Source organism: Lissotriton vulgaris, chromosome 3_1, assembly GCF_964263255.1.
Source record: "Lissotriton vulgaris chromosome 3_1, aLisVul1.2, whole genome shotgun sequence".
In the NCBI taxonomy this organism is placed as follows: domain Eukaryota; kingdom Metazoa; phylum Chordata; class Amphibia; order Caudata; family Salamandridae; genus Lissotriton; species Lissotriton vulgaris.
The window spans coordinates 770443832-770466133 of NC_141689.1; the positions used below are offsets into that span (position 1 = coordinate 770443832).

The window sequence follows — 22302 nt, forward strand, 5'->3', positions numbered from 1 at the left end:
CATTTTGCCCAACATCATCAAAGTGATCCCACTCTTCTGAAATACTCGGGAATAAAGTTGTGCAAACTCCCGGAACGGGGTGGTGATCAATTACAACAATTGAGACGTTTGGAATCGAGAATGATACTGAACATGGGAACTGAGGCACCGTTTGGTCATAATTTGGATGCCGAACTGTATGTACATTTGTGATCCGACATAGAGACAATTCTATGACACTGTCATTTCAATGTGTGAAATTCTATGGAGTCTTGAAAATGCTTTCTTTTTGAAGCTGGAGCATGTACATGTTTTGAATATTTTGAATATTATAGAATCAGAACCGATTAATTACCCAGATCCTAAATTTTCAACAGAGGATAGAAAATATGGGGAAAGATGACTTACAAAAATTGCAATAACAATAGAATGTTATGAGGAATAAAGTTAAAAATGTAGTACTTCACATATATCATGTTTTGCTGCACGGGGAGAAAATTGTCGAAGTAGTGCATACAATTATAGACGATAGGTTGTGTTATACCTGAAGCTTATGTCGTTATGCATTACTAGGACTCATTTCTATGTTTATACTTTATTAATTAGATTACTGCAGCAATTTTGGAACTCTAAAAACTTTGGTTTTCTCGTAAATTTGCTGAATTGATTGCTATATAATTTTAGGTCATCATCCACATTGAATTAATTTTGTCCTCGGTTTGAGTACTTTACATGGAAAGGTATAATACAATACCATAAATGACTAGATGGGTCTGATTGTAAACAATTCTTGTAAATACTTTATTTAGAATTATCGGCTCTGCATCACAAATGGTACTTCACATTTATATTTTTTACATTGATATGTAAAACGGAACATATTTTGGTGTAAATACTTTATTTTGAATGTATGGTTCTGAATTACTCTTATGGTACTTTACGTTAATTGTACATATTAATGTATATATTTTTAAAACATGTACTGGCCATGTGCTTACTATTCTGGGTGGGTTGGTCTAGATGACCATGAAAATGGTAGAGGGTACTTACACTGTTCACGTTATTTAAGCAAGGTCTAGACCTAGGGACTCTATGGTCCAGTGGAAGGCAGGAGCCGAAACGCGTAGACCGTCCATTTGATGCACGTTACTTTTTGCACTGGTGTGTAAATAAAGAACGCTGAAAACCATCTGTTGCTGTGCTGTGTCCTTTGATCTACTTAACGTAGGAAGAAGAAGCTGTGGCAATATATATATTCACTGAAAAAAACATAGGTTTCACACCAGTTATAGTTAGGTGGAAATTTTACTTGCTTAAAACCATTGAAATTCCCATGTTATAGTTAGTTGGACTCACTATAACATGCGCGTGCAATGCACTGCTGATGATGTCACATATTACATCACTCATGACATGGTCAGTGACATCACTCATGACATCACTGATGACCTCTCAAACAGCTCTCGGCCACCTGGCTTTAGAAATGCAGCCTGCTACGTGATTCCTTATTTGCATCCTTTTGGCCAACGCGTTTCAGGGTACTGGACCCCTTCTTCCTGGGCAGCTGCAAACATTCAATTGAAACTCACACTGACGTTTTGTAGTTAATTTATTCATGGGCGTGTGTGTGTGTGTTTAAATCTGTATTACGTGTAGCTTGTCCTTCCATAATCATTTGTGATGCTCTGAGAACCAGCACGGCATTCCACTGTGTGCAATGGTCATGGCTGCACTCGACAAACTTTGACTGTTTAAAAATGTAAATGCAGTATTACTGCCAGTTTAGTTGTGAATTTTGCCCACATATTCTCTCGCGCTCTGGAAACCCGAAGCAGGCGTTCTCCCGGCCTGTAGCACTAGGTAAGAGCTCGCCCCCTGTGTATTCAGTGATGACCCCTTCTAGAGCGTGAGCAGGTCAGCGCAGTGTGTAGAATCTCACGCACACCCTGGCATCATTGTAGCCAGTGGTAAGGGGGCACTGAAGCCCAGTGGCCTTACCTGATTCTGATAGGTATACTGCAAAACACAAGTATGCTATAAAATATGTGTTTAGCTACATAATGCCAAAGAATGCAGTGCAAAAAAAAAAAGCTTTCCCTTTATCAGCAAGTTAAAAATATATGATAAAATGTGTGTTTAGTACCATTGTTTTACTTTGTGCGGAAGGGTGACAAGATTTGGCAACCACAGACTATTGTCAAATTGAGCCACATAGAACAAACACGTTGTTCTTTAGACAGAAAGTGACACTGGTGAACAAGATGAGGGTGCTACTTCTGCCACAAAAATGTGAAATGTTTGAAAGGCCACAGTGACATCTAAAGGAACATTTCAGTATTTCTGAAGCGTAAACATACCAACTGGCGGCAACTTTTCATTCAAGCTTCACTTCACCACTTTACCATGGGAATGGTCCCCAGGGTTCAAAATAGCCGTAGGAGGGGGACCCCATGAACCTCCCTCCACCATTAACAACAGGGGGCTAAAAATTAGAGAAGCGCGGGAGCCCGTGCATCGGTTTTTTTCCAGCAGGAGCTGCAGATCCAGCCCAAATCACACTGGAAAAAAATAATTTTTTGCCCCAGCCCCACCCCCTCAAGAGGCCTAGTGGGTCAAGGTATCCCCCACCCACCCCACCCCTTTTTTTGTTGTTAAATTTTGTTTTGTGGGACTTGGCTGAAGCCAAGTCCCAAGATGGTTGCTAACACTTCCTGGTTCTCTGAAGGAAAAAATGGTTAAAGTGATGTTATAGTTAGGTATAGTAATAATATATTACTTTACAACAAGGGTGTGGAATTTAATAAAATATCTACTTGTTCATGGGGCAGGTTGCCTCATAAATCTACTTGCCTGTAACAAAATCCACTTGTCCCTTTTGTGCCATGTAATGCGGCGAAAAATTATGGCAGCAATCTCATTATATAAGAGCTCTGAAATAGCTTCTCTGATTAGCAATTCCCTTTTGTTGCCACGTTTCCGCATATCTGCATACTAGAGCCGAAGGTAGAGGTAAGCAATAGTTCCAGGTTTAGAATGCCCTTTTGAGTCTGTGCAAACCTACTAACTTGCATGTTTTGAGGGTTTTCACCAACTCATCTCTAATCTTTTCCCATAAAAAGGTTGGAAATTTACTCCTGACATTGGCAGACATAAAACTTCTTCTAGGGTTGGGAAAAAAGTGGTTGGAGGGAAAGTGAATTTGCAAAAACTCAGATTTTCGTATGAGCAAATCTACACCTGCATATTTGCTCATGCTAAAATGCAGTTTACAAATATTTTCTAGGAGTACTATTTTGTGGACTATGTCTGTAAAGTCTTGTAAATTCTTGAAAGTCGTATATCTGCACTTAATCCAAGGACATGGGTACACTTTATTTAATATTTGGGCCTCTAATTAAATCTGGTGTTAACCATGACCTTTTGTATTTATCAAAATGTTGTCTCTTTCTTTCTATCGGCTAGCTTCACTGTGAGTGACAGCATTCTGTTCTTTCACAAGGAGCATATCGACACACAATTGTTTTGTTCAGTGGCAGGAACTACCGTGCTATGTGTGCTTTTTGAGACTAAAACATTTTTTGCTTTTGCCAATGCTTGGTATAATGGTGAGGGCCCGGCAGCTCCCAATCTAATAAGGTTTTACAAAAATCAAGCCAAAACAAGTCAACCATTGACAAAACCAAAAGGCTAACCAACAATATCAGACCTACTGGCTTTACCAATGCTTGTTTATTTTTATGTTTCCCATGATCTTATTAAAACTAGTTACACTGATTTTCCATTAAGAACATTTTTGGGAAATACTAGCGTACATCAACACATTTTACTAAATGATGCTGCAAAGAAATGGTACCTACATTTTTTCAGTAGTTTAACAAAATGTTTTTGCATTTTTTTTTGTGAACATTTTATTTTGAAAGCAAAGAATCATCAGTCTTGCTTTCAGGCTTCTGCAAATATTTGCATCTAATCGGATCGCATTCTGAGAGCAGTATACATAGCCTCATATTGCTAAACATTGAAAATGTTTGTACACGTTTTTATACTCTAAGCACTGTCAGTAGTGCCGTCTGAGCTTATATTTACATAGAGCGCTCAACCTAATAATAAAGCCTTTGCATCAATCAACCATAAATACAAGTAGGAACGGCATTAACACATGGCCACAAATATTACCTTAACTGCAGGCAATGCCTTTCCCTTATCCATAATGTGGTACTGTAAACTGGCAGCCAAAGGGTTTGTGCTGTAGGGGGTGGGGCCTACTTGTCGCAAGGACAAAATACACATGAAAACTTGTTGCCCCGGGCGTTGGGCTTTAGGAATCCCACATTCCTGTTACAATAAAGAAATCCTCGGAAATTCACAGAAAAAATAAATAAAGGTTAAAGCGACAGAATAGTTAGATGAAAATGTCAGTTAAAACATAACATTTTAAACAAAAACAGCACTGAAATTCGTCAATTCTAATTTACTGAGCTAACTAGAATTGTGCCCCCACCATGCCCAGTGTTGTAATCAATGATGTATTTTGAGATGTTTTCAGTGATGTCATCAATGATGTAATTGAACTTGTCGTGAGTGATGCAATCTGTGAGGTCATAAGCAGAGCCAATTATAATTTACTGAGCGAATTCTAACGTGTGGCCCTGCTGTGCACTGCATATGACCTCACATATTACATCACTCATGACATTTTCAGTGGTATCATTAATTACATCAATCACTGGTGACATCATTCAGTGAATGTGACATAAGCTTACCCTGTTTTTTCTTTTTTTTTTTACAGTTCTGATTTGCATTAGCAAACACAAAATGTTTTCTTTTGTTTTGCCAACGTGATAGCAAAGCCAAACGACTAAACCTGTTTTTGTCTGCTTGTTATGTTCAGGAGACGATACAGGCCACAAGTCCTAAAAAAAGAAGTGGGGGGGGGACGCGGTCACCGGAAGTGACGTCACGACAGGAGTGACGTCACAAAAGGTGGCTTGCGCATCGGTCTTATTGCCTCTCCTCGCTCACCCCTTAAATGCGATTGCATCTGCGAAGCCAGCGCGCGTGCTGCGTCCTGTGAGCTCTGATCTCGTCCCAGAGAGGGCAAAGAGTGAAGTCCAGCTGTTTGGCAGGGGGGACGGCGTCCACCCGGTAAAATAAGTGGGGGGACGCCGTCCACCAGCGTGGCATCCCGACTCGAGCCCTGAGGCGATAGTTTATATTCACAACTTTCAGAGTATGTCTAGAAGAGTAACAATTACATGCAAAACTGCTGAGTACCTTCAGTGAAATGACTATAAAAGAATTATCCTCGCTGACCTTTCTCGATCTCTTGACAAATCTTCACCCTAACTCGCTATAGAATACCTGGTGGTAATGGTAGTATGCGGTCACCAGCAATGATATCCTGAAATGAGCTATCCAGATTTAAATCCTCTGAGATTGACATTTTGGCAGTTTGTGTTCGTGACAAGCACACCGTAGACCTAGGTTTTGAGGTTTCTGGCCAAACATCTTATTGCTTTCTGGCCGTCGTCTACAATGCAGCACAGGAGCTGTGGTGTGGTAATTAGGAATACTGTCTTGTTCAAGATTTTTTTCAAAAAAAATAATTAAATCCTTTCACAAGGCAACCTATTTTTTTTACCTTGACTTGTCCTATATCTGTTAACTACATAGAAATATAAAAATGTAGCTATTTTCCGTAAAATTGTACGACGTTACCAAATGTTTTTCGCGCTATGTTGGTGGCATTTGAAACGTGCAGAATCTGCCATATGTATGGCTTCATAGCGCTGTTGGCAGTCGTGCAGCTTTCAAACTTGGCTCTGAGGTTTCCATGCATTAGACATTTAATTTAATTTACGTACCGTGGATGAAACTGACGTGCAACTGATAAAATTGCTGAAAGGCCTACTATTACAGAGGAGCCATCTTTATCTTCCCATGAGCATATTAAAAAGCCACTTATCGGCTCCATCCTCTATTCAAGCTGCACTTGTCGCGAAAGGTCTTACCCCTCGTTCTTTCTGCTGGTTAAATAATATTTTGACATCGCATAGCTTGGAGCAGCATATATAGACGTTTGGAGAATGTGAGGGAAGTTACAGTGCTCAGTTTCCAACAATGGAAAGCTTTTTTGTGAAATCTGAGCAAACATTTGAGTATGTAGCTAAGTTTTAAAACGTGTTCTCTATGAAACAGCTGTCCAAGGGGGTCAGCCTTATGTCATAGTTTCTATCATATCTACGGATTCAGATGTTTAATTAACTATGACAATATTAATTTAGTAAGCACGCTTTTTAGCGCCACTGATTTACGCACATATATGTTTTAGTATTATCTGTTAAGGACAGGCTAGATAGTATTGTTACACGGGAGCACAATTCCCCTGCTCATTCTCATTTTTATCCTCCATTCTTTCCTCTTTACTTTGGCAGTTTTGTCGAGGTGAACCAATTTCCTGCTATTGTTGTTGTTTCGGTGCCTGCAGTAGCTCAGTTTAATTAGTGCGGAACTGAGCCCAATTTTGTAAATGCAAATGCGTGTCTGTGGGGAAGGCCCGTCACTCAGTCGCCTCACCCTGTGACACCAGGGCCCACGCCGACATCTTGAGTGCTGGGATCTCGGTAACTGGCCCTGCAATCAATGTCGAAATCTGAACCAGTGGACATGGTTTCCGAATGAAAAGGGCTGGTTGTACAATGCACCGCCTTCGAGGCACATGCCATGTACATGTCCGAGGCCAGGGCTTGAGGCCTAATCAGATAATAAGCTACAAGCCTAAATAAAATCCTGTCTTAGATAGGATTAAAGATTGCCAACGCAATAGACTAAATGCTTCTTTGAACACTCCTGGGAGCAGATAATCAGGTAGATGCATCAAGCATTTTTGCGAGCGCAAACGGTGCGAATCGCAAAATTCGGCCGTTTGCGCCCGCAAAAATAGCATTTGAGATGCATCAAGGGTTCATGCACTCGCAATTTAAGAATTCGCAAATAATTGCGAGTTCTCAAATTGCGATTGCATTTAAGGAATCGTAATTTGCGATTCCTTAAATGCAATGCATGAACCATTCCAAGATTGCGAAATCGCAATCTGGGGTCGCTATTTACAGCGAATCCAAACTACGTGGTAAAAAGCAAAAACTTAGAAATATGCGCTTTAGTGCATTTTTCTAAGTTGCATATTACACACACACATGTCCTTGGGACATGTGTGTGCGCAACACCAGTGAACATTACCATTTCAGGGGTGCAACAGGTTGTCTTTCGGACACCCTGGCACCCTTGAAATTGCGGCACATTTGCGATTCGCTAATTGCTAATCGCAAATAAGGAATGGCTTTCCCATTCATTCCTATGGGCCCATAGGAATGAATGGGAAAGCCATTCCTTATTTGCAATTAGCAATTAGCGAATCGAAAAAAATGAATCAGTAGGAATCGCAAATAACATTGCGATTCTTACATGCATCCCGTTTTGCGAGTCTTTAATAGCGATTCCTTAAAATTCGCTATTAAGGACTCGCAAAACATAACTTTGATGCATCTGGGGGTTAATGTCCTAATAAACAGAATGATCCTACAGCAAAAATAACTTAAAGAGCGTGTGATTTTCGTTGTGGAACATTGTTTTCCTGCTACAGTAATATGTATGGGTATATGCACTGTAAACTTAGAAATCAGGAAAGCAAAAAGAAAGTATGCTTTTGTTTCCACCAAGGTGTGTGTCTGTGTTAGCCGCTTACACATTGAGGGTGACACAATTTGTTCATTTCTGATGCATCCGACACATGGATTCTGAAGGAAGCTAATGCAGCACACTGACCCCTGCCAGTTATCTGTCTTGCTTGTCATTTCACTGGCTGAGGCCCACATAACACACCCACATGCCAGAGGGCATGCAGCTTTTCCAAACAGTCTTGGATCAGGTTTTCATTGGCTGTTCTAATTCACGTAAAAGTAATTCCTTTGCGATCCTGGAAACATTAAGAAGAATCAGGATGACTCTTCCTTAGTGGCAGAGCTTTACAGGTGTAGATCTCCATCTTTATTTTTCTGGGAAAGTGGTTTTGGTGTACAACAGCAGTGTCTCAGTTTCATTATAGTTGCTAAATGGTGAGCATCCTCTGTGTGTCCTGTCTGTAGAGATTTCAGAATGTGTACCGGACCACAGAAACTCCATTTTACCCATCTACTTTTTGGAGGGTAAATACTGTGGCTCAGAGACCATGTTGTGCAGTGCGAGTGGTAGGAAATATACATCACAGTTTCATGTGGATCTTCAGTACTTGAGAGATGTGTTTCAAGTTGACTTCCCTGACACCTAGATCATGCTCCCCCATAGATGTCTTCCTTGTCAAGTAACCAAGGAAGATCCTGTGTTTGATTCTGTCTTCCCAAAGATCCAGAGTTATGCAGAAGTTTTGACACTGGCACTGGCACAACCCCGCCTGTGTCCTTGCTCAGACTGCCCATCTAGCCATGGCCTAGGCTTTTCAAACCTAAAACTGATTACTGCATATTTAACTCATCCCAAGAGCCCAATCAAACTTGTACTAAATGGCCCCCAAATCGGGGGTAAATTTCTAACATCAACGATTTCCTCATTTACACCCCACCCTCCTCAGACAGGCAGTATAATTGACGTTGTCAAGAGTTTTTGCGAATCATCGGGGCGTCGGAGACACTTTTGATGAACTATTTTGTGTGGATAATGTATTCTAGTGGTTACACAGTTTGTGGTGGAACCAGGAGACCTGATTTCCAATCCCACCCCTTCCATTTGACCACATTATGTGAATGTGGAAAATCACTCCATCTCCTCTTTCACCTTAGGGAAATAGATATAAAATAGGTTGTATAAAAATGCTGATCACTTATGTTTCCATTTAATCCAGTATATGCATACAGGTGAATTCCACCGGTACTTCCCCTTGTAGAGAATAAATCCTAAATAGAACATGATCTGTGGGTCAGTTCTTTTCCCTTTTCGACCTTTATTCACTAAGGTTTGTATCTAATGATGTTTGTGGCAGGTTAGTGCACAGATGTATAATTTGCGAGTGCAGAGTCACACCAGTGATTAACAAGGTGTGGATTTGAACTTGTGAATGGATTCATTGCTAGTGTCGCACAATTTTCTATGAGAGTAAATTTGCTCACAGTGGTTGATTGTGGCATTCTGGTACTGTGCACATGACTAATCATCTGGACATCCACAAACTCTCATGATTGTGAGTAGTTTCACAGGGAAACAAAAATAAAACCTTTTTTTTACACTTTATTTATTGTGGTCAGCATAAGAAAGTCATACGATTACACAGTGTTATCAGTCTATCGCAGTGGACAATTTCGGAGTACATTTGTAAACATTCAATATTTGTATGGATAATTTCATGACAAGTTACAATGGGATTGCCCCAAATCGGTACAGCCATGTATCAGTATGCAAACCAGATTGTTTCACTATTTACCCACCATTTTATTCAACACAGAGCATCGCCTTATCCCCGACAATACAATGTAGCCAAGTCCTTCATTTGAACAAAAATAATAACTTAAACCATGCAAATGTACATATGTGTTACATTTCCATGTACAGACTTGTAAGATTTGTTTAAATGTTTACTCACGGGAGCACGCCTGGTAATTCACTATGGTTTTTTTCTTCAAAAAGTAATGACGGGAATTCCATGCAAGTCTGAAATCTGTGCAGATCATAGACATACTCTTATAGGGGTAGAAACGTGTGATATTCCCACCCAGACAGAAGGACTGTTGTGTCCATAGAACCGGTGGTGCAGCCATAGTTAGGGGCCGCCCGCAGAAGACATCAAAGAGCTTTGTTGTGCAGCAGACAAATGCAAATATTGTACTTTGCTGGAAGGGGGAGAAAGCATGTGGACAAAAATTAATGTTTGCCTTTGGCCCCTGGAATCCTCTCAGCTATGCTGTCTGGGTCTTTGTGACTCGGACCTGCGTTGACATTGGGTGATTGTTTTTCTCTGCAGCGCTAACTTTGGTGAGACTCCAAATACTTTATCAATGCTGATTAAATGGTCCTGCTTTTTTCGTTGTAATTCCACATTCGCCCTGCGAGAAGTCCCTAGTTTACTGTCCTTTTTTTCCCTAACTGTTCTTTACTTGAAGCTAATTTCTTTGTAGTTTATGTATTGGACAGTTTTTAAAATCCTTAGCTGGCCGGATTGTGAATATCAATTAGAACACAGAGGAAAATCACATGTACAGCAAAGAAAGTATCTATCACGCCTTTTTTTTGTTTTTACACAATTAACGATGCAACAGCCAATTTCATTTCACATTTACCTTCTGTCTGGCCTTAGGAGCTCTTTGCTGTATTGTTGCACACCTGTTTTTTGGCACTGACCCGGCGACCTTGGAGTCAAGGAAGTGTCACGTTAGAGGCCACTAATGAGAGCTTGCTGGTAGTTTCCCTGCTCTGGCCTTTCAACCTCGAGCAGGCTGCTGGCCGGAGCAGCAGCGCGAGCTGTCATACGCCTCATGCTAAGAAAACGGGCCTGCGCCACTTCCTCCCCCTAGTGACGAGGGAGCGCGCGCTCAGCTGAGGCTGGAGATGAATATGCAGGTTAGAGGGAAATTAACCTGCACTTGCACCCTTTGCATTCATTGCCTCGCAGAAGACACCCTGTACATCTTCCTGTTTTACCGCCTACGCCGTTTGAATAACTTTTTATGAAAAGAACCATAATAGAATGAGGACATATTGTGGTGGTTTCAAAGCAAAGGTCGTGCCCTGAGAGCAACCCCTTATTCCCATATTTGCTGAACATACTTGTTAAGCCAGAGTTTAGTCAGTCATCATTAATCAATACTGTTCTCCTGGGCCTCCGGAGCCACTGTTTTTTTATGCATTATACGCCATTATTAAAGGGTCGAGAAACATCATGGTCACAAATGTAACATGGCAAAAAACGGAGGTTTGTGAATGATTGCTGAGGATAAATGTTGTTTTCTTCTTTTATGTTTCAGGTGTTTAAAATTGAGGTTCTTGTAAGTGGAAGGAAACATTTTGTCGAAAAAAGATACAGTGAATTTCACGCTCTTCATAAAAAGGTATGTTCTCCACAATCAGACGCCTGCCTTTGCATAGTCGTGTTGTTGTTTTTCACATCTTTTGTTTTTTTGTTTAAATTTCTTTTATTAGTTTTCAACATAGAGAAAGAGCGAACAAGCCATTGTGCCCTGCAATCATCGGGGTGCAACCCGGCAGTCGTAGTGCTATTTTCGGCAATCAAGAACAGGATGAAAGAAAGAAGAACCCCCCCCCCCCCCCCCCTCCTCCCTGAAAAAAAAATAAAAGGCCCACCCCTATTAGATGGAAAGGCAAGGAACAATCTAGGAAAGGATCGTAAATGGTGGAAGTGTTGGGGACATTATGTTTGGGGGGTCTGCAAGTCTCAGTAATCGTAGGTATTTGGGGCAGGTGAGCTCCATGAACTCAGATGTCAATAGCGTAAGAAAGGGAGCCCACAGGTCGTGAAAGGAGGCCCCTGGATGAGTCAAAGAGAGAGACATCTTTTCCATCCCCAAAATGGCCCACAACCTATGAAGCCATCTAGGAGTGTAGGGACTGTCTTGGTACCCCAGTGCCTCAGAACATTTTGGACTGCTGCTCCCAGAGCTAAAGCCACCTGCTTACCCCGCCGAGATTTAAGGGGGAAGGTAAATGGCGTTGGGAAGGCCCAGGAGAACATAGTCTGGGAATCTAGGAATCTGGGTGTTAAAGTGGGAATCTACCTCGTTGAGGATTTGCTGCCAACATGTCCCCAGGGATGGCCACTCCCACAGCAGGTGTGTAAGAGTGCCCAGTGAACCACAGGCTCGTCAGCACTGCAGGCTACGGGAAGGGTTACCCCTTTGGAGTCACACAGGGGTTAGGTACCAGTAGGTGGGCACTTTAGTGGCTGTCTCAATAGAGGCAACATTGCGTGCTGTGCGTCGTGCCCTATAATAGATATCAGTCCTCTACTTCCGTTTACGAGCCCTTCCCAATTCCCCCTCCCAGCGCAGTTGGCCGGGGGACTTTCCGGTGTCAGAAGTGCATCAAGCAAATTTGTATAAGTCTGATGTCAAGCTTGTGTCACTGTGTCATGTGAGTAACCACTTCTCGAACGGGCTGAGAAGCCACTCCGCACCCCCTCTCACATCACTATGGAGTACCCAGTTTCGGACCTGAAAATATCGATACCGCTCCGTTTCCGGGATGCTGTGTTCAGTAAGGAGAGCAGTAAAGGAGCGGGGTCCCGAGAGATCAAAGAGATGACCTATGGAGCGACAGGCCTCTTTAGTCCAATGGTCAAACTCCCCAGGGTCAAGGCCTGGGGTGAAATCAGTATTTTGTTCTATAGGCGTAATTGGGGACGTGAAGTCTTGTCCCAAGCTAACAAAGTAGGACGTGTCCCCTCCAAGACATAAATTGCGGGGTCGCCTCATGCGTGCGAGAAAGGGAACCCCCCATAAAGGCTGGCCAGCAAGGGACCTATCCATAAACAACCAGTGCTTCTCAGATTCCGGGCGCGATCACTCCACCAGCGCCCTCATCTGTCTCACCTGCCAGTAAGCTAGAAGCTCAGGGAGTCCCAGCCCACCCTTCACTGGGTCCCGATAGGTAAGTTCCCGACGCAGCCGAGCTCTCTGATCGCGCCAGACGAAGCGCTCAGTGTCTCGTTGCAAGGAAAGCATGACTCCTGGTGGCGGCATCAAGGGGAGCATATGAAACCGGTAGAGAATTTGGCTCAGTCTCACCATTTTCACCGCTGCTATACGGGCCAACCAGGAGAGGGAATGTGGTCTTCAATTCTTGAGAGAGTCGCGGACGGGAATTATCGTGTAGTTCAACGTTCTGGTGGATTTAATAGTAGGGACTATCTACATCCCTAGATAGGAAATGGAGTCGTGGGCCCACTGGATCGGGTAGGAACGCTGCAATAACCCCAGAATCCCAGACCCTAAGGACAGGTCTAGGGCTTGTGATTTGTGCACATTTATCTTAAAACCAGAGGCAAGTGCAAACCTGTCCAGTTCATCTAAGAAAGCTGGGAGAGATTCCCTAGGGTGCTCCAGCGCAGCCACCACGTCATCTGCATATAAGCAGAGCTTATGTTCCGACCCCCCCAAAACGTGCTCCCTTACTGGCGGGGTCATCTCAAATCCTTTGAGACATGGGCTCCATATAGAAGGCGAACAGGAGCGGCGACATCGGGCACCCCTGCCTGGTCCCTCTACGTACAGGAAAGGCCGAAGAAGCCATCCCATTCACCGCACCATAGCCGTAGGATTCCCGTAACTACTAATAACCCAATCGATTAAGCGATCTGGGAGGCGGAAGTGGACTAGTCGCCCGGAGATACGGCCAATGGACCCTATCAAATGCTTTTTCAGCGTCGACCGAGAAGATCATTCACTCCGCTGGTAGGCGTTCCAGCCTATCCACCGAATGGAGAAGTCGTTTGGTATTGCCGGAGCATTGGCATCCGGGGACAAACCCGGACTGATCTGGGTCGATCAGCCTGAGTAGGTGACGAGAAAGTCTGGCCGCCAGGATTCCGGTAAAAATCTTTAAGTCCACATTAAGAAGGGAAATAGGGCGGTAAGAACCGCAAAATGCGTTTATCCTTATCAGGTTTAGAGATCACCGATATTAACGCTTCTATCGTAGAGGGCGTAAAGGAGGAAGTCTGGGTAGACCCAATCATGTTAAAAACCCGTACTAGGAGTGGGGCTAATACAGCGCAAAACTTTTTATAAAAAAGGGAGGAGAACCCATCCGGGCCTGGCGACTTGTTGTGTTTCAAATGGGAGATTGCTGAAATAAACTCCTCCTGTCATATGGGGGCCTCAAGCTCTGCTGCCTGGTTTGGTAAAAGTTTAGCCGTGGCAACACCGTGAAGGTAATGGGTTGGTCCGCTCTCAGGCAAGGATTGAGCCTCATATTAGGTCTCATAGAATTGTCGGAAATCATCTTCGATCTCCAGATCATCATCACAGTCCCTCCCTCGCTGATCCCGTATCTCAGTGACTCTGGACGCTTGTCATTGCGCCCGAAGCCGATTCGCGAGAAGACGCCCCCACCGATCACCCCCCCCCACATAGAATGCATGTTTCAGGCAGAGGGCTGCGTACTCAGCCCGGTCAACATCTAGCCCTGCTAGCTGTTCCCTGGCTGCTTTAAGATTCTTCCAGACCCTGGGTGCCCCAGGTCCTTTGTTGTATGCGCTCCAGCTCAGTCACTTCCCCCGTCAAGCATTCCTGTTTCTCTCTCTTGTCTTTGTTATCAGCCGCCGCGAAGCCAAGAAGTTTTTCACAACTTTGAGGTGGAATATGCTTCACTGAAGAAACTTTGTCAACTAAATGCTAATGAATGTGCTCTGCCGCCAAGGTTATAACTTCACACAGATAGCACCAAAGTAGTTGATGCTTGCTAATGAATTTCAGATAACTGTTACCCCCCTTTAAATAACCAAGAGCCTTTGCCTAGTAACTGTAGTCCCAATGTGGCCCACAGACACCCTACGCCCGATATCATTCATCCCCGTTAATCAATTATGTGAATGTAGTCTCATCGGATACTTGCAGAAGACTGCTTCTGCTACGCATCATCAAAATATTATTGGTCTGCGAATTACCAGTTTGGCTCCGCCTCTGCTCTTACTGGGCAGCTAAGCCCTGTTCCACTGCTGATACCGATCCCTGTCTTATGCGTACACATCTGAATCCTCCTGAATGCAGGACTTCTGTTTTCTGAGAGGCAGTGCTGTAGAACAAGATGGTTCAGTTTTGATTAATGGTGGGGGTTTGGAAGGTGTCCATCAATTTTTTAAGAAAATGTGTGTCACTACAATATCACGAAAAAGAGGTTATGTGTTCATTGTTATGATTTGAGTTTATCATTTAGATTTGTCATATGGGTTTCATCCTTTCATCACTGTCATTGTATCTGCTGTAAACTGAAAAATGAGCTATTGTATAAACTGTGCTGTTAGGTCAGATTAAACTTTAACTCTTACTTGCAGTGTAAAAACCTTTACCCCTGAAACTATTGTTTGGCTAAGGTTCCTGTTCGCCTTTCAGTGATGAGTAGCGGTTCCTGCCTTCTGACAGAGAGTACCATTAGAGAAGTGATTTACATCTCTGCTCCTCTGCAGGCTATTTAGGTGGATCTAGTGGCTCCGTGTACTAATATTTACAATCCAGGAATCTGTATTTCACCTTATAGTCTCAGGTTCGATTCCTGGGACGTCCAATCGGCTTTGCATTGCTCTGGAAGTTAATAAAAAGAGTAACATTTTTGTAGGTAGAAACAAATGTCCATTATCTGTCACTATCACCAAGAGGCCTCCTTGAAGGTCAAAGTGCAGACCAAATGTGCTGGTAAAATGGAATATATTCATTAATTTGGATGTTCTAGGTAGAAAAATCCCATCAAAGTGCTTTTATTGCATAACTATGTTCACTTCCTTTCGTCAGTGATTCCACCCTCTCCTGCTGTCCCTGCACAGCCATGGAAACAAATGCACATTCATCAGGTGGAAACCATCGCATGCAGAGAATATAGATCTGTCTACTTCCTTGCTAGATGAAGCAGATTCCACCATGCTACTATATAGATGTTAAAACTAGTTCCCAAGAAGCACAACAACCAAACCTTCCCCAATTTTCTAAACAACCCCAAAGGTATGCATCCCTCTAAAATATTACTCTGGATCTTTTGCCATATTTATTTAGAAATTGCCCATGAAGCAAGTAAATAATTATTAAACATCAAGGACATAATCTCAGCAAATTATGCTTAGTTCTACAAAAAAATATTGAGCCACAAAACGTTGTTATAAACAAAAAAGACAACGTTGTTTTCTAAAACATTCAAAATAGTCGTCATTATGATTCTGCAAATTTCAAATTCATTTTTATATCGGGAATGTCCCTTTTACACCACACCTTTTTATATGTGGTAGTCTCGAACATGTTATCTGTCCACCTTTTTTTTATACCTTTCCTGCTCTAGTTCGACCTACCTGGCTCATAAACCAACTGTTTCTTATTGGCACCTACTCCTTCCATCTGCTTGTCCTCCTCTTCTTATGCCTGTACTGCACTAGTAATCCTGGTATTGTGCTCTTCACCTCTTCCTCCTCTTTTGCACCCCACCTTCTCTTGCTGCACCACACAACCTCACATTTATCTTCCGGCTCCTCTTTTGTCGGTGCTGGTGGTGACCAAAATAACCATAAAGTAGTATTTCAAGGGATGTTTTTTTCCATTCGATTGCCAAATGCACTTTGAGCAGAACATTTCATTTTTTACATTTAAATGCAAACATTGCTCTTGGTAAATATCAGACCTGTAACATCAACGTTTTTTTACATGCATAGTTTGTTTCTTATGTTATTATTTCGATGTACCTTGAGTAGTGTGTGGAGTATTCTAGGTCATGACTAATTATCAAACTCACTCATGGCTCATCGCTCTTACTCCCTCAACCATGGTAATTCTATCTTGTGCCTCCAGAAGTTTGAACTTCCGGGGTTCTAAACCTCTTCAGAGACACAATCCAAATGCATTGATGGGGTCAGTAATATTGTACCAGGGTCACTGCATTGCTTTAATCTTATTGAGTACCTGCTTTTTGATACACAGTCCTCGAACATTAATCGAGTCTAATAATCATTATCAGCCGACCCACCACCACAATACTGTGCTTTTGAATTAATTTGAAAGCCTGTGCCCTTGCAGACAATATCTTTCTCTTTGAAACTCCGAATGAGAGGTAGTTCAAGGATCCAGTGGGACAACACCTTGCTCTAGTACAACTATACAGTAACTGCTTTGCCAACCGGGGCTTAATCCGCTGAGTCTTTAGACCCATTCCCTTCAATGGATGCTCTGTTTTAATTATAATGTATCCTAACATCCATGTTAGATATGTCTTGGACTGACGCTTCCTTGTTAAAATTTAAAAGTAACCTACACAATAAGTTACACCGTAAATCTGCATCCCAGTTGCAGTGCCCCCAACACTGCAATCATCACATCTCTCCATATCTATACAAGAAGGGAACACCAACATTGTCAGATATCTGGATGGACATCATGGCCTCTGCTCTAAAACAGCAAGTCAGATAGATAAAGAGACCATAGACGAAAACAAAAGGACCCATTGCCTAATGAAGTACAGCACAGGGAACAAAAAGCAGGTACCTTTTGCTAAAAAAATAGGTTTGGCCTGATAAAATAGTAATTACCCACCTTAAGGTATCAGAAAGTTTTGACTCCATTAAAGGCATATAGGGAAGTATCAGGCTCTTCTTTCTTCAATAAAAAACTTGAAAGCAGACTTGGGACCTATAAGGGTGTATATGTCACATGAACCTCAGCAGTTTCCATAGTATTTTAAAAGCAAAACATCTGACTTGATACACCACTGTCCAGGTAAGTCCCATGCATATTCTCACATCCTGTCCCTTGCCTCTCCTCTTTCGGCAGCTGTCAATCACTCAACCATCTCCCATAAATACATCCTATCCATAATTTTAACTAACACTTTGGCAACCAACATGTGAAGGGGTACAGACACAACCACAAATTCATTCATTGTAACTAAGGCGCAAGTTTTATGGCATTTATTTTTAAGGTCTTTCTGTCAGTAATGTATCCATATTTATTTTTTAGTAATGTTTTCTGCCTTTGTTCACGGTTATTTTGTTTGCAGGGAAAAGAAGATGCTGCAGGTGTTGTTTTTCCACATTGCACACTTGCACTTGATTGTTAGAGACTTAAATATATTTTTAAGGGCATAAAATGAAGAAACACAATACTCATCCGAAAACTCTAAAATATTAGTATATGTAATTGAAAAGACTTTACAGTAATTGATGCTCTTTATGATTTGTTCACGGAATGAGGACAACGGAAAATCTGCATTTCCAGATGATGGTAGTACAGCAATGAGATCCAAGCAAAATTATACAATGTTGGCCATTCGTACTTCTGAGAAAGTCAGTATGTCATATCACTGGTCTTTCTTTGTGAACTATTGCACATTGTGTATTTGTTGAACTCTTCTTCAACAACATTCATGATGTCAGTGTTTAGCTTGCAAAAAGCTGCACATTCCTTAGGGCATACGTATATATCATCACTGAACTGAATTGCACCACATAACTTTGTATACATGGATATAAATGTACACCCTACTAGGCATTCCATACTAAAGTAAATTTGACTGATCACTTTGAAAAAACCTTTCATTTATGTTCCTTATAAACACACCCGAGCAAAGAACAACTTTTGATGAAGAGTTTGAAGTAATTGTGACATTCCATAACATTGAAAATATCAGGTGTTTGTTTCTATTACGTACCTCCGTGGTTCTTGTTGCATCTACCTAGTCAAGAATGAAAAGCCAACTCTGCCATACTTGATTTAAATTGAATCTATCAGTTACATAAAGACGTTAAGAGCAAGTGCTTAACTTACACGTCCATTGTTAAAGATCTTTGACAATTATGATTGTCATTTGTAAATATGATATGTAGACCGATCTTGCTCTCACCATCTATTCTGTGGTAAATTGTTGAGAGCTGTGACACATGCCGACCCAGCCCTTCCAGGCCGCCCTGAAACAATGTCAAGTAATGTAAGTTTAGACAAACTCACATCAACTTCCTACAAACCCTTGCAGTTGACATTCAAAGGCAGCAGAAAGGCCAGAGGGGTTGGGGCAGCGAGCATTGCAAAGGGTCCATGGCAATTTAGTTGCAACAATTTAAAACACGTCTTTTCTTTCAAAACTGGATGCTATGAGGCCACTCAAAACACATCTTTTCATACAGCTTCACTGCACTTTAGGCCTTGGCCATTCAAGAAATGGATGCCACCTAGGGAAAAGAAATGCAGATGAACTCCATTACAAACATTAGGCTGAAATTACTGCCATTAACTTACCTTAGAGTGGTCCTCACACTTGTACAGATAATTCCTCCAATTTTTTTGTGTGCCTGCTGCTCATAATTAATCTACAGTGTAGGGAGCGTGTTTTAGAACCAGTCTGGGAATCACATGCGCTGCTCTGCGAGGCATGGTGTATTCATATAGGACTTGAAGCTCCGCCCATATTTTTTATTGGCTTGTGTCATTGTCCACTGTAAACTGTGGCTGTTCATTGGCCAATAGGCTGAGTAGTCCCTCCTTAGTACATCTTTGTCTCATATTGTAACCTCCCATGGCGACACCCCCTGTTACGTGTGTTGTTACTCAATAGGCTTTAATTGCAGCCTCCGAGCACTATTTTCTCAAAAATTCTTTGTCCTGCCTGCTATTGCAGGCAGGACACAATCTCTCCTAACGCTTTGTGTTTTATTTTTATAGCACAAACACATTTGCAATGCAATAGGTCTCTCATTTGGGAGAGTTTAAGCTATTGGCATTGTAAATGATAATGCCTTTTATTTATCTGTTTTAAAAACAACACATAAATAAAAGGCATTGTCATTTACAATGCCAATAGCTCAAACTCTCGTAAATGCGAGACGTATAGCATTGCAAATGCTTGTTTCAGTATTTTTCTGTTTCTATACATAAATACACGCAGAGAAATAAATTGTGTTCCATCTGTATTTATGTGTAAAAATCTGTATAACCAGGAAACCGGGAGCCTTAATTGTTAGTGTGTCTCAGCAAGTTCTGGTTGCCCTGTAGCCCAGTAGTCAGCCACTGCATTGGTCAGTACCAGAAGATATTGCATCTAAATAATAAGCTCCCTAATGAGGCAGTACTTCCATGAATCCTTCAACAGATCCAGAAAAGTTTTGGATTGCTTATTACCCAAATAATATATGCACTGGACTGGAACACATTGTACCTTCTCGATAGGAGACTGCAACAGATTATGCACCCTAACCGACATTTGAGTCAATGCAGTTTGATGCTATTTATATTTACATTCCTCTTTGGCCCACTTTCCCACATTAACATTAGCTCAACAAAAAATTATGTAGATTGTTCTGCTGGCATCATATTCTATCAGGTCTGCTAGACCTGTTCCATGCCTCTTTGTGATTCAGTCACACTCAGAGTTAGCTTGTGGAGCAGGTATTTTTTTGTATCACTGCTATTCACCACTTCTTTATAGATTCAGTGTATTGAAAAGGAGGCATATGATAGATGATGGTATGGCTACTGTGAATCCCTGCAAGTCCATATGCTAGGTTGGGCTCACGCGTGACTTCTTCCAGTTAATCGGAACTTCATAACCTGAAAAAGGGGGTTGAACAGATACCTGTATATCTAATTTCTCCAACCAGTACTCAGATAAGAAGAGATTCTAAAGGGGGCGATTCTGTATCTTGAAAGGTCCGAATAGAAACTATGCATTAAATTGTCTTAGGTTGATGACTAGCCAGAGACCACAAGCCATTGTGGAAGGAATAGGATTTGGTAAAAAAAGGTCCTGTACACAAAGAACTACAGAATCTCACTACAAAGCAATCAATAAGCCCTTCTTCACAATACTCAAGAAGTTTCATGAGCAAACCTTTTCTTATCAAAAAGAGAGAAATCGAAAATGTTCAGGGAAAGTGGCAGAACTGACAAGGGGTTCCAAAAATTTGTTTGTTTCGAAGCATTCTACTGTCTTCAGCATTCACCCATAGTTGAGAATGTTAGATCAGCTGTGTACAAATCATACCATCCTTCCATTGTTAGAGGGATTTGATCAAGTCATTACCTAAATCACCAAAAAAGGGAGACCTTCCTGGCATTCTTTTTCCTATTCCTTCCTCAGTGACATCTGGAGGAGAATACACTCACAAATCCATCACCTTGTCAAAGATGCTGAAGAGAACCCTGCAGCTTCTGAACCATTTATGACATGGGCAACACTCTTATGCTTTCCAAAGCAAATCTTGGTGACATATATAGAAATGGTGCAATTGGTGTTTTCATGAGGTAGATACACCTGTTGTGCCCAAACTTTCAGGATCTACTGCAGTGCTAGAGGTTCTATATTTCATGGCCGTTTCCTGAATCTTTGTGAGTTGGACAAATCAATCTAGGGCCATTTCTTGGCAAGTTTGTTGGATTTATCTGAACATTTTTTTCGGCACCTTGACGATCTGGACAGGATGTTGTCAGCCCAAGTTATTTCTCTGGAGTCAATACTTTATGCATTATGTTGTATCTTGCACCCTTCATCTGTAAGCATATTGAGTGACATGCCTAAGTTTTTCTTAACGTGGACCACCAACTTGGCTGTCAGAATTCAGTCAGAGGTTAATGGTTAGAGAATGTCTTCTGGCCTGGCCTGAACATTGCACCTCTTCTTGATTCCTTTTCTGGAGATCCTTTGGGGTAAAGGTCATTGTAGCCCATTTGTACCACAACAAAACTAGTCCTTTTTGTCAAATGAGGTTTCACAGTAATATAAGTAGTTGTCACAATCCAAATTTGGGTCAAAAGAGTTTTCCATTGTGACATTGCCCTCCAATAGAAGAACTGGTGTCCTTTTTATACTAGGTTGTTTAGTGTTTGTTCTCTGGTCATAAGAGCTGCCTTGAGCATGTCAAGGTGATATTTCTGTAGTCTCTATAACGAGGAGTTCAAATCTGCCTTCCCGTTTTAGAGGAGAGTACTAGGGAATTTTGTCTTGCGTGTCTTGCCATGGCATTTTTATAATTGTCTCTTTTTCCTAATAGCCTGTAGCCCATTTGGGAAATTTACTGTGTTTGTCCAGTTATTTGGACTTGGGTTTGGGTCTAAGCCACATCGTATCGGTTGTAATGTTGTTTTTTTCTATACAAAAACAATTATAGAACCTAGAAGGCAGCTCGGCAGTCAGTGAATTCTTTGGTAGAGCTTAGAACCCTTGTGAAACTGTCCATCAACCATTCCTGTTGTGTAATCTGCCCCTGCTCGTCAGAGTCCTCCCTGAAGACCATCATAGCATTATTCTATCTTTACTGACTAAGCAACACTCCCGGCAATCTGTGAAATAACTGCAGAGGCTACAATAACTTTAATGACTAAATAACGTGAGTCTCTCACCGAACCATTCTGCTTTGCAGAGGGAGTAGAGGTATTGAGGTAACGTCTGCTGCAATCTGGCAATGTCACAATGGGGAGAACAAGCATTGGCAAAGCCAATAGGAATCACCTATGCAAGAGCTATTGGCTCTGCCAATGTGTTTTAGCCATGTTGTACACCAGCATGGCTAAAAGTTAGTGGCGTAGAGGAGAGGAGAGTAGAGTAGAGTGGAGTGGAGTGTCGAAGAGTGTGGTGGCATAAAGT

The 22302-nt window shown here is 41.8% G+C and overlaps 1 protein-coding gene across 1 annotated transcript in view; it reads left to right on the forward strand.

Moving 5' to 3' along the window:
• Window positions 1-22302, forward strand: part of SNX24 (sorting nexin 24) — a 751934-nt gene that overhangs the window by 350784 nt on the left and 378848 nt on the right. Inside the window, exon 2 of the mRNA XM_086961081.1 lies at window positions 10989-11072. Within this exon, the coding sequence (XP_086817207.1) occupies window positions 10989-11072 (84 nt within the window). The remainder of the gene's footprint in view (window positions 1-10988; window positions 11073-22302) is intronic.